The sequence below is a fragment of the Carcharhinus amblyrhynchos genome, chromosome 4, assembly GCF_965287045.1.
Source record: "Carcharhinus amblyrhynchos chromosome 4, sCarAmb.v2.hapA, whole genome shotgun sequence".
NCBI lineage: Eukaryota > Metazoa > Chordata > Chondrichthyes > Carcharhiniformes > Carcharhinidae > Carcharhinus > Carcharhinus amblyrhynchos.
Window position 1 is genome coordinate 131,833,665 of NC_137327.1, and position 13,312 is coordinate 131,846,976.

Genomic DNA, 13,312 nt, shown 5'->3' on the forward strand with positions numbered 1-13,312 from the left:
CACAAATATTGGGTCTAAAATATATGGAATATGAAAGATTGTGTTATTAATGAGATTTTGCAATATTATGGGAAATCAATAGATCTGGCTCTGAAATGAATTGAACCGTTGCGTTAACCCAACTGATAATATTCCCCCACAATTAATTTCACAGTTTAAGATGTATATTTTGGTGTACAAACCTCACTGTTCAAATACATGTTGTTTTAATGCAAAATACCCATCTTTTTTCCCAAAAGGAAGCAATATTCTGGACTACTGAACATAAAATTACAGTGCTAAAGATGAAAGGTCATTGAATGGACTGTGTTTCTTCCTCTATATGAGGTCTGGACCAATGATGTACAGTGGCTTCAGCCAAGCGTATGGAAAGTGGCAAGTATAATAAAAATATATCATTGTATTTCGGACACTGCGACCAAACCTAAGGTGATTCAAGGGAGTAGAAATACTGAGAGAGTTTATTCCTCAGGTTTAGGTCAATTAGCAGATGTTAGCTGCCACATAAATTTGCATTCTGATAAAATTTGTGCATTTGATATCTGTTTACAGCTTATTTTGTGTGAACTGTTGGTGTAGTTTTACACAGCGCTGGTACATTTTCTGCCTTGTGCCTCGGTGAAATATCTTCAGTTTCATCTGAAAATCTAAAATGAGCTATCAGTGAAGACACTGCAAGCTTGAATCTCTGGATTAAGAAGTATTGTATGAAATGTCATCTTGGTCTTCGTGGCACCTCTTACATGCCATTGTGCATCAAAATTCTGAGCATCCTGAACTTTGGTCCACTTTGTTATTAGGAAGGATGAATTAGGCTATTGCACCTTTTCCAGATAGAGCATAAAACACCAGAGTCTGTGCATGCAGAGATTTTCCGCTGTGATCTCTATGGGAAAGTGGTTCACGTGGGATGTCTTTGGCACCCTCTAAGAGCTTTTCTCAGGAGATCACTGAAGTCGTTGGACATCACAGTGGTTGGGCAGCAGGGTGGCACAGTGGTTAGTGCTGCTGCCTCACAGTGCCAGGGACCAGGATTCAATTCCAGCCTCGGCTGACTGTACGGAGTTTACACGTCCTCTGCGTGGGTTTCCTCTGAGTGCTCTGGTTTCCTCCCACAATCCAAAGTTGGCCATGCTAATATGCCCCTTAGTGTCAAGGGGATTAGCAGAATAAATAAGTGCAGTTACAGGGATGGGCCCTAGACAGGTTTGCTGTTGGTGCAGTCCACATGGGCCAAATGGCCTCCTTCTGCATTGTAGGCATTCTAAGATTCTATAATTAGATGTTCTGTCAAGTGAACACTCCATATTGCATGAAGCATGGATAGACATCTTGGCAGGTCATTCACACATAACCAAAAATTTACCAAATCAGCTTTTGGTTCTCAGACTCACTGCAATGGTGAAAAGACTGATCCAACCTTAAATCACAGCTTGATGACAGCACAGAAGGAGGCCATTTGACCCATTGTGCCTGTGCAGTCTCTTTGATAGAAATATTCAACTAACTCCTGCCCCTTCTCCTTGGCCCTGCAGAACGTCTACCTTCCAGTTACCTAATTCCCTTTTGACAGTCACAATTCAATCTGCTACTGCAAACATTTCAGTAAGAAGTCTCACAACATCAGGTTAAAGTCAAACAGGTTTATTTGGTTCACATTTGTGAACAGAACTCCCACTCACCTGATGAAGGGGCAGTGCTCCAAAAGCTAGTGGCTTGTGCCACCAAATAAACCTGTTGGACTTTAACCTGGTGTTGTGAGACATCTTACTGTGTTTACCCCAGTCCAACGCCAGCATCTCCACATCATGGCAAACATCTCAGTCAGTGCTTCCAAATCACAACAACTCACTGTGCTCAGAAACTGTCCTCACCCCTACTTCCTCCTCTCCCTGAATCCTGGATCTGTTGTCAATTACTGTGTCTTAAATCCATGCCCTTTGGTTACAAATTATCCTATCGGTGGAAGCAAGTTCTCATTTTCTCAATCGAAATTCTAAATGATTTTGAACATCTACATAAGAACATAAGAAATAGGAGCAGGAGTAGGCCATCTAGCCCTTCGAGCCTGCCCCACCATTCAATAAGATCATGGCTGAGGCTCAGTTCCACTTTCCCATAACCCTTAATTTCCTTGTCTGTCAAAAACCTATCTACCCGTGACTTAAATATCTATCTACCTGTGACTTAAATATATTTAGCGAGATAACCTCCACCACTTCAATGGGCAGAGAATTCCAGAGATTCACCACCCTTTGAGTGAAGAAGTTCCTCCTCAACTCCGATCTAAACTGCCCCCCCTTATCTTGAGGCTGTGCCCTCTAGTCCTGCTATCCTTTCTGAGCGGGAAGAATCTCTCTACCTCTACCCTATCTATCCCTTTCATTATCTTATACGTCTCTATAAGATCCCCCCCAAGCTTCTAAACTCCAACAAGTATAGACCCAGTCTATTTAGTCTATCTTCATAGTCCAATCCCCTCATCTCCGGTATCAGCCTAGTGAACCTCCTCTGCACTCCCTCCAAGGCCAAAATATCCTTGCGCAAGTGCGGCGAACAAAACTGCACACAGTACTCCAGCTGCGGCCTCACCAGTGCCCTGTACAGTTGCAGCAAGACCTCCCTGTTTTTATACTCTATCCCTCTCGCTATAAAGGCCCCTCTCCACTGGCCTTTGCTGCTCTAAGGAGAACAATGAGGTGGAGATACTGGCATTGGACTGGGGTGCACCAGTACGAAGAAGTCTTACAACACTGGCTTGAAGTCCAACAGGTTTATTTGGAATAACGAGCTTTCAGAGCACTGCTCCTTCATCAGGTGAGTGGAGGTAGATTCACAAACACAGCATATATATAAGCAAAGACACAATTGCAAGACAATTACAGATTGGAATGTGAACAATGGTCTGAATGCAAGTCTTTACAGGTACAAACAGTGTGCGTGGAGGGAGAGATAATCACAAGTCAAGGAGGTGTGAGTTATCTCAAGCAAGGACAGTTTGTAGGATTTTGCAAATCCAGGTAATATGGTGGGGGTTACAAGTAGTGTGACATGAGTCCAAGATCCTGGTTGAGGCCATCCTCGTGTGTGTGGAACTTGGCTGTCAGTTTCTGCTTGGTGAATCTGTGTTGTCGTGTGTCTTGAAGGTCGCCTTGGAGAACGCTTACCCTCAGATTGGAGGCTGAATATCCCTGACTGCTGAAGCGCTCCCCGATTGGAAGGGATCACTCCTGCTTGACGAGTGTTGCATGGTGTCCATTCTCCCATAGTCGTAGAGTCTGCATGGTCTCGCCAATGTACCATGCTTATGAAGATTCAGTTTTCCGAGGCACTGCACATAACTAATGCCCCATAACCCTCAGTGGGAGGCAGTGGTGGAGTGGTAATATCACTGGACTAGTAATCCATAGGCCCAGGGTAATATTCTGGGAACCCTGGTTCGAATCCCACCATTGCAGATGGTGAAATTTGAATTCAATAATAATAATCTGGAATTAAATATCTTATCATGACCATAAAGCTATTGTGGATTTTTCTGAAAACCCATTTGGTTCACTAGTGTCCTTTAGGGGAGGAAATCTGCCATCCTTACCCGGTCTAGCTTACATGTGGCTCCAGATCTACAGTAATGCGGCTGACTCTTAAATGCATTTAGAGATGAAAGCATGTCTGAATGTCAGGCTGGTTAGGTGATTGACCCAAACAAGCATCGGAGTATGGCAAATAGGGAAATTTCACAGTAACTTAATTGCAGTGTTAACGTAAGCCTTACTTGTGACTAATAAATAAACTTTAAACTTTAGGTGGGTAATATATGCTGGCTCAGCCAGGAATGCCCATACCCCATGAATGAATAAAAAAAGGTGAATCTCCTCTGTATCCTTCATTGAGATCCTTGCAATCCTTCCAAAAGTGTGAACAATGGAGTCCAATACTCCATTAGGGCCTGTTTAGTGTAACTATCTTGGTTTTATATTCTCCACCACCCACTTATAAAGCAAAATATCTTTCTTATAACACTCCTATCAACTTGTGCTGCCACATTCAAGTACAGACACCTTCAGTTCCCTCTTTTCCTGCTCCTACTTTAAAACTTTGCCTTTTAGTTTATGTTTCCTCACCTCAGTCTCCCTACCCAAAAATGCATCACTTCACACTTCTTTGCATTAAATGTCACCCGCCATGTGTCTTTCCATTTCACCAGTGTGTTCATCACCTTCTTCTGGGAAGTGAGTTTCAAATCAATTCATTCCTACTGTGGTTTGTCCCTGAAAAACTCCGAGATGTGTTTGTAGTCCCTTCCTGGGGACACACATTGACACAAATGCTAAAGGTAAGAGATCCTTTTGTTTTTGCTAGAAATATCAAAGTCATCCAACACAGCAACTGTATGCGGCAATTAACTGTGTTGCCAACTTGGATATTTTATGGTCATAGAATCCACATCATAGATCATAGAATCCCAGCAGTACAGAAGGGGCCATTCAGCCCATCAAGTCTGTACTAATCCCAATCCCATCTTTGACCTACTCCCATAACCCATACATTTACCCTGTTAATCCCCCTAATACTAGGGTCAACTTAGTGTAGCCAATCAACCTAACTAGGTTGATCAAAAATGACAGGCTCGGAATAATATTTAAACTTAGGGCATACTTTAATTCAACCCACCCCACAGAAGTTAGGCGGGTGGGCAGTAGAATCATAGGATCTCTATCGTGCAGGAAAAGGCCATTCAGCCCATTGAGCCTGCACCAATAACTTTTCCACCCTGGCCCTATCCCCGCAACCCATGTAGGTTTCAACCCGGATGTCATCTCTGGGCTTTGATTGCAGTTTTAACTCTGGAAATTCTCAGTGGATTTCCCCACCAGAAGAGGTTCCAAATGATTTTTAAAAAGTTCATCTTTTCTTGTGGAAGCAGAAGGAATAGGATTCCTCTGACGAATAGTGCGCTAACGAAGCATTGTCCAGACTCGAAATGTTGGCTCTATTCTCTCTCCACAGATGTTGCTGGGATTTTCCAGCACTTTCTGTTTTGGATTCCAGCATCTGCAACAATTTGCTTTTATATATAGCAATAGAATTGCATGGCTTTAACAAACATTTACGAATGATCCCATCTCTTTTGAAGAAGGGCAAAATGTAGATGATGGGGAGGGGTGCACGGTGGTGCAGTGGTTAGCACTGCTATCTCACAGCACCAGGGACCCATGTTCAATTCCCGCCTCAGGTAACTGTCTGTGTGGAGTTTGCACATTCTCCCCATGTCTGCGTGGGTTTCTTCCAGGTGCTCCGATTTCCTCCCACAGTCCAAAGATGTATGGGTTAGGTTGATGCTAAATTGTCCCTTGATGTCAGGGGGAATTAGGAGGGTGAATCTGTGAGGTCGTGAGGGTAGGTCAGGACCTGGGTGGGATTGTTGTGGGTGCAGGCTGGATGGACCAAATAGCTTCCTCCTGCACTGTAGGATTCTACGATTGAGGGAGGCAGAAGTAATGATGTGGATCGAGAAGTAACTCCTGGCAATGGTCTCGTTGGGAGGAGAGCAAGGCAGGGGCAGCTGAACTGAGCCGATAACATACAAGGGGGTTCGGTGGAGGTTGGCCCTGCCAAAGAGGTCACGGAGACTCTGGAGGGAAAATGTGACACATTTACATTCACTTTGCTGAGTGCAATTTCAATGATGTGACAAGTGCGAAAACCTGACTGTTAGGTACAGGTGTGAGTTATGCGAAAGATAGGCACAGATTCGGATGGGGTAGGCAACAATGACCAAGACTCAATATCCTTTCGAAAGCGGAAAAGCCCGAAAACTGTGTGCAGGATTCCAAATGAGAATGTGTCAATAATGTATAGAAGTTAAATAACTTGTCTCCACCTATTATGAAATGCTCTTGAGATAAATCCCAGTGCATGATTAGCTCCATTCATGACCACTTCACATTGAACACTCTCAGAGAACGTCCCACATCCCAAAGCCATCTTGCTGACAGCCAGCCTTTAATTGTGAATTCATTTCATGTGTAAATGTATAATAGCCGTACGGTTATAAACACCTCTGATGTGTAAATTTAAAAAAAAATCAATTTGTCATCCTTTAGCTGATTTCTGTCGGCTCGGACTCTTCCTTGTACAAATCACTGCATGTTGCTCGATCTCATATGTTCCCAAAGAATAAACGTCCCCCTGTCTCATGTATGAATCGAATGACAATGCTTTGAGTGACTTTCTAGCCGGCATTTCAATAGCTAGTAGTGGAAGCTTAGCTGCATTTCTCCCTCTCTCTCTTTCCCCCACTCTCAGCCTCAGCTATCCCCTATCTCCTGTTTATGTTGCCACTTCAAAAGGCGTGAATGTTAACAGAGAGGGAGAATGGGAGATTGATTGCAACTTGGATGTATGCAGCTAGTCTCTATCTGCCCAGTGTCTGTGTGTGTGTCTGTCTGTCTTTTTGTGTGTGTCTTTTTGTATGTATGTCTGTGTGTGTGTGTGTGTTTCTGTGTGTGTGTATGTCTGTATGTCTGTCTCTCTGTGTCTGTGTGCCTCTCCCTGCTCTCTCCCTGTCTGTGTCTGTCTCTATGTGTCAGTGTGCGTATGTGTGTACCTGTCTCCCTGTCTGTGTGTCTCTCTGTCTGTGTGTCTCTCTGTCTTCCTGTCAGTGTGTGCATGTATATGTGTGTCTCTCTCTGTCTGCCTCCCTGCCAGTGTGTGTATGTGTGTTTGTGTCTTGTCTTTGTCTGTGTGTGTCTGTCTCTCCCTCTGTCTGTCTCCCTATCGGTGTGTGTATGTGTATGTATGTCTCTATCTGACCCCCTGTCAGTTTGTGTCTCTCCGTCTGTCCCGTCAGTGTGTGTGCGTTTCTCTCTGTCCCCGTCAGTGTGTGTGTGTGTGTGTGTGTGTGTCTATCCCCCTGTCAGTGTGTGTGTGTGTGTGTGTGTGTCTGTCTGTCTGTCCCCTTATCAGTGTGTGTGTGTGTGTCTCTCTCTCTCTGTCTATCCCCCTATCAGTGTGTGTGTCTCTGTCTATCCCCTTGTCAGTGTGTATGTGTGTGTGTGTGTGTGCGTCTCTCTCTCTGTCTATCCCCCTATCAGTGTTTGTGTGCCTCTCTGTCTATCCCCCTGTCAGCCTGTGTGTGTGTGTCTCTCTGTCTATCCCTCTATCAGTGTGTGTGTCTCTCTCTCTCTGTCTATCCCCCTGTCAGTGTCTCTCTCTCTCTCTCTGTCTATCCCTCTATCAGTGTGTGTGTGTGTGTGTGTGTGTGTCTCTCTCTGCCTATCCCCCTGTCAGTGTGTGTGTCTCTCTCTCTCTGTCTATCCCCTTGTCAGTGTTTGTGTGTGTCTCTCTCTCTCTGTCTAACCCCCTATCAGTGTGTGTGTCTCTCACTCTGTCTATCCCCCTGTCAGTGTTTGTGTGTGTGTCTCTCTCTTTCTATCCCCCTAACAGTGTGTGTGTGTGTGTCTGCCTGTCCCCCGGTCAGTGTGTGTGTCTCTCTCTCTGTCTGTCTCCCTGTCAGTGTGTATGTCTCTCTGTCTGTCTATCCCCCTAACAGTGTGTGTGTGTCTCTCTCTCTGCCTGTACCCCGGTCAGTGTGTGTGTTTCTCTGTCTGTCTGTCTATCCCCCTGTCAGTGTCTCTCTCTCTCTCTCTGTGTATCCCCCTGTCAATGTGTGTGAGTCTCTCTCTGTCTATCCCCCTATCAGTGTATGTGTGTGTGTGTCTCTCTCTCTGCCTGTCTATCCCCTTGTCAGTGTCTCTCTCTCTCTGTCTCTGTTTGTCTATCCCTCTGTCAGTGTGTGTGTGTCTCTCTCTCTGTCTATCCCCCTATCAGTGTGTGTGTGTCTCTCTCTTCCTTTCTATCTCCCTGTCAGTGTGTGTGTGTGTGAGTCTCTCTGTCTATCCCCCTATCAGCGTGTATGTGTCTCTCTCTCTGTCTATCTCCCTGTCAGTCTCTCTCTCTCCCTCTCTCTTTGTCCATCCCTCTGTCAGTGTCTCTCTCTCTCTCTGTCTATCCCCCTATCAGTGTGTGTGTGTCTCTCTCTCTCTTTTGTCTATCCCCCTGTCAGTATCTCTCTCTCTCTGTTTGTCTATCCCTCTGTCAGTCTTTCTCTCTGCCTATCCCCCTGTCAGTATGTGTGTGTGTGGTGACTGGGAGTGAATGGCTCAGTCAGTTTCACTCTCAATGGCTCTGTGAAATTTCCCCCGGAGCTGGAGCAGAGCGCAGGCGCCAGGACCTGCCCCAAACATCTCAAGGTGTACTCATCGCTCGGTGAAGATGGCGACAATTTGAGGTTGGAAGGTTGAGGGGGAGTGGTGGTGCTGCTGGTGTGAAAAGGAGAGAGGGACGGAAGGAGAAAGGGAGAGAGAGAGAGAGAGAAGGATAGAGATAGAGAGTGGGAGGAGGAAGGAGGGGAGGTGGTGGTATAGAGAGAGAGAGAGAGAGAGACAGAGGGAAAAAAAAATAAAGCAACAGGGGTCAAGGCATGAAGATGAGATCCAGGAAACGGACAAGGACACCGGCGGAGGAGAGCAGGAGAAAAACAGCGATCGCGATCCATTGCTAAAGGATCCGTGCACCCAGTAGTGGGTGCGCTGGTTTATAACCAGGTAGCTGGCAATATGGAAAAGGGGAGGGGGAGATGGAGGATGTGTGTGTGTGTGTTGGGGGGGAGAATAAGATGTGTGTCTGTGTTGGGTGGGGGGGGGGGGTAGAGGACGTCTGTTGGGGGGGGCGGTGGTAAGAATAGAATGGATGTTTGTGTTTGGGGGATAGGAGATGTCTGTTTGTGTAGGGGAGTAGGGGATGTGTGTGTGGGGGGCAGTGTGTGTGTCTGTATGGAGGGGGGTAAGAGTAAGGATTGGGGTGTGGGTGGGGGGATGGGAGTGAGGGTAGGGGTGAGAGTAGGGGGTAGGGACATGGGCAAGGGGAGTGAGGGATGAAGGGAGAGGGTGATTGGGGATGAGGGTTGGGTAGGGGGCGTGTGGGGGTGAAGGTTGGGCATGTGTGTGGGTGACAGTAGGTTGGTGGGGGTGTGTGTGTGGGGGGGAGGGGGGAGGAGACTGTGGGTAGGGGGCGAGGCAGTGGGGAGGGGGGAGGCTGTGGGGAGGAGAGTGGGGAAGGGGGAGGATGAGGGAAGGGGGAGGAGAGGATTGGGGAGGGGGAGAGGCTAAGGGGCTGGGGAGGGGGAGGCTGTGGGAAGGAGGGGAGAGGCTGTGGGGGAGAGGAGGAGGTCGTGGGGAGGGGGAGAGGCTGTGGGGAGGAGGCTGTGGAGAGGGGGAAAGGCTAGGGGATGGGGGGGTAGGAGGAGGCTGTGGAGAGGGGGAAAGGCTAGGGGATGGGGGGGAGGAGGAGGCTGTGATGAGGGGGGAGGAGGCTGTGGGGAGGGGGAGAGACTGAGGGGGAGGCCGGGGGGGGGGAGGAGGGGGAGGCTGAGGGGGAGGGAGGAGAGGCTGGGAGGCTGGAGGAGTGGGGGGAGGCTGTGGGGAGGGGGAGAGACTGAGGGGGAGGCTGGGGGGAGGCAGGAAAGGCTAGGAGGTGGGGAGAGGAGGCTGTGGGGAGGGGGGAGAGGAGGCTGTGGGGAAAGGGAGGGGGCTGTGGGGAAAGGGGGGGGGGGCTGTGGGGGGGGGGTGGTTGTAGAGGAGAGGCTGTGTGCCTTTATTAATTTATTTATTATCTATTTATTTATTTAGTGATGTCTACCAAAAAAAAATAAACCAGAAAGCGAATCTCCCTCTCTGTGTGTTTTTGTTGTTTGTGTTTTGTCCAGATGGAGGGTACCAGCTCCTGCCAAGTGCTATGGATTATTTGTGAGCGGGCGATGGCGGGGCTTTTGAGCCCCTCTTTTGTAACTCTGCCCACAGCCCTGCCGCAGGAGTGACATTCGGGAGCCAGGGAGAAATTGGTAACGCCGCCCTTTCTCCCCCACCTCTTTCCCCCTCCAAAATATGATCAGGGGTGCTTGGATGTGTAATGCCGTCTTGAGAGTCTGTTTCGCACCCACAGCAAGCGAGAAACCCTGCTTCGATTCACAGAGGGCAGAGAAATGGCCAATGTCTTTAGCGTCCGTGCTGCTCTTCGCCCTGCTCCTGTCTGATTATTTCTGCTCGTGTGCCGGCACCAAGCTGCGGAGCGGCGAGGCAGCGGGCGGCAGCAGCCGGCTCTGGAACCAGCCCGCCGGGGCTCGCCACTTGGCCAGCGGGCAGAGCCAGGGCAAGGCTCGATGTGATCTCTCCCTCAGCAACCTGAGCGAACCCCTGGACGACCTGGAGACGGCCTGCCGCTTCCCCCAGGGGCTGGATTCCGCCTGCCTCTGGTCCTACTTCAGTCACCTGCGCCTCTCCTTCTGCCACTCTTACACCATTGCCGATCTTTTGCGGGAGTATGCCAACCCGAACGGGTTAAACTGCAGTTTGGATATGCGGATCAGCGATGATGGAGGGGCTATGTCTGTCTGCAGCGAATGCATCAGGGCTTACCAGATAGAAGACCAACATGCTCAGGAAAAATACGAGGAGTTCGAGGCTATGCTACACAAGTACTTGGAACGGGGATATTCTGTCCGGTCTTGCCCCAGCGACTGTATGGTAAGCTTAACAAGAGTTTGTCCATTCTCAATCCATAGTCAAACCTCTTGAGGTTGAATGGTACAGTCTGTGTGTGCGTCATTTACTAAAAGGTGATCAGAATGGGCTTTCCCTCCTTGGGAATATGTAAACACAAGGAAGGACACCCCCCCCGCGCCCCCCCCCCCCCACCTCCACCCTCTGGTTGAAGTGATATTCCACCCTCCCCTCCCCTCATACCCCAAGGTCAGCAAACAGTCAGAGGGAAGACAGCTGGAGGCTAGCTGACCACAGACCTGTGTGAAAAGTTTGGGGGCTTGGACCTGGTAACCAAGTCCATGGATTTCTAGACTTTCAGACCCTGGATGAGAGCAAGGAGGAGGCTTGACAGGTCATGATCCCAGTCAGGGTGGGGAGGGGTGAATGCCATATTTGGGATAAGAGGTGCTTGGCAAGTTCAGGAGAGCCATGGTCATTGGGGGGGGGGGGGGGGGGTGAAGTGGGGTGGGGGGGGACATGAGGGAAGCATGGAAGGTTACACCAGAAATGTGTGGGGTGGAGGGGTAAGGTTACCAGGGGGATCATTTATCAAGTGACAAGCAGTGGAAATGGAAGCCTTGGTATGAAGGGTATCATTGTGATTAATACTCAGCACCTCACCCAGTGACCAGGTATTGAACGTTTAAGCTCATGTTTTAACTTTTAACACGGTGCTTTAGCAATGCGTTGAAAAAAAAGCAAATGGATGCATGATGAGAAGTCTTGGGATAACTGCCTTGAGTATACCCCCCCTCACCCTTCGCACCATTGCCGGAGGTTCAGACTGTAGCCAGCAATTAAACAATGGAAAAGTGTATCGTTGTGACTGGGGTGGATGTACAGGCTGGGGAACTGGCTCTGATCATGTTGCTATGAAACTTTTTTTTTTCACACTGCGCCTGTTCTGACTTGTGATCTTATCTGTGTGAAATATGAAGTGTTGCATTGAGATGTTATAACAGAAATGGGTTCTAGAATTGAATAAACGAGAATTTGTTGGTTTTCATTGGAACACCCTTCCTACTTGAGGTCTAAGAATGTTGTCTTTTAAGGGCTCAGGTTACAGGGAGTAGATGGTTTTCAGATAGCTTTTAATCTGCTAAAGGTTTTTTTTATTAATTAAACCCTATCTCAGATATTATATGTCAAAAGACATGCACGCCACACAACGTAAAGACACAGAACAAGATGAAGTAGCCATAATGTCACCTGTATAGGGAAGTGTTGTTCTAGTAAATTCAAGATATGAATGTTTCCCCAAACAAGCCCAGAATAGGAAAGATTGTGTTTATTACAGAAAATAAGGTAAAAAAAATCTCCCAGACATGTTGATGGCCCATTATACTTCCAGGATTTGTATGTGATTGACAGACAGCTGGAGCATTGCTGTTGCAGACTAGAGACACCACTGAATCCAGTATGCAACAGCCATGCAATACACTCTCAACCATCTGCCATTCTGAAGGTGAAGTGTGCAAAACAGTACTCAATTTGTATTATAGCACGCCTCACGTGTTTGTTTATTGCTGCACTATCGTATTATTGTGCATTAAGATGGGGTTATAAAATTAAGCAAGCCTTCACTGGAAGGATTTTGGACTTTCAACATATCGCTGTTACCTTCCCAAATCGTCAAGTTGCGTTTCTGGACTTCTTGACTATGGAAATAAGACAAGCAGGAAAGACGTGATCCTGGATTTTGTTGACATCCTACAGGGCGGGCAGGTGTTGATTCCATATCCTGTAAAGTACAGGATTACACGGTGGGAAATCAGATTTGTAGGTCAAATGGCAATATGTTATGTAAATGAACAGTTGGGAGTTGACCTTGATGAGAAAAACCTCATGCAAATATCCTGTTTCTGCCAATAACACTGTTTGATAACATAGCCTGATATCAGAATATTAGAAGTAGATTGAATTTGAACCATGTTCCCTGACTAGGTAGCTGAGATGTTTGCTGGTACTCAGCTTTTCCTCACCCCTGTCTGAAGATGCCCAGTGGAGCAAAAAGTTGGCCAAAAATTAAGAAGGAACTGTGAAAAACTTCATGTAATGTCACAGGATTGATCAACCTGGGAGGTGGGGGATGGAAGGGCGGCGTAATAATCCAGCCTGTTGAAGTACTAACGCGTGGTCCCGTGATGTTCAATCCTCCAGCTTTGTTCATTTTTCCATCCGAGCTGCACCGACTTGCAGACCTGAAAAGGAAGTTTACAAATTCTCCCATGGGGAAAGAAAATTGGACTGGGATGTACTGCCTCTTGCTTCCCAAAGGAGGGATCAATGCATTACTGTAAATAGGTTGTCTTCAGACCTAATAGGTTGAAAGATGTGAAGTTACTAAATAAATGCTATAAAAAAAATTACACTTGAAACAGGATAAAACATTATAATTTGTGCATACGTTCACACTGAGTTGCTGGTCATGGGTAGAGAGGTGGACTGGTTGTGTTGGGGTGGCGGCGCGGGCTCGTTGGGCCGAAGGGCCTGTTTCCCGGACTGATTTTGTTCTTTGTTCTTGGTGCCCATTGTGCCTTGAGTTGTAAGTTTTGAGCTGAGGCTTTTCCACAGACTAAGGAACAAAGTAAGAACATAGGAATTAGGAGCGAGAGAAGGCGACTCAGCCCTTTGAGCCCACAACACCATTCTACATGATCATGGCTGATCTCCATCTCACCCTAACTCCAATTCCTTGCCTTTTCCCTATA

At 47.4% G+C, this 13,312-nt stretch overlaps 1 protein-coding gene across 1 annotated transcript in view; it reads left to right on the plus strand.

Moving 5' to 3' along the window:
• Window positions 1-9,944: 9,944 nt before the first annotated feature.
• LOC145342711 (NALCN channel auxiliary factor 2-like) overlaps window positions 9,945-13,312 on the plus strand; it is a 413,750-nt gene continuing 410,382 nt past the window's right edge. Inside the window, exon 1 of the mRNA XM_080188270.1 lies at window positions 9,945-10,583. Coding sequence (XP_080044396.1) covers window positions 9,945-10,583 — 639 coding nt within the window. The remainder of the gene's footprint in view (window positions 10,584-13,312) is intronic.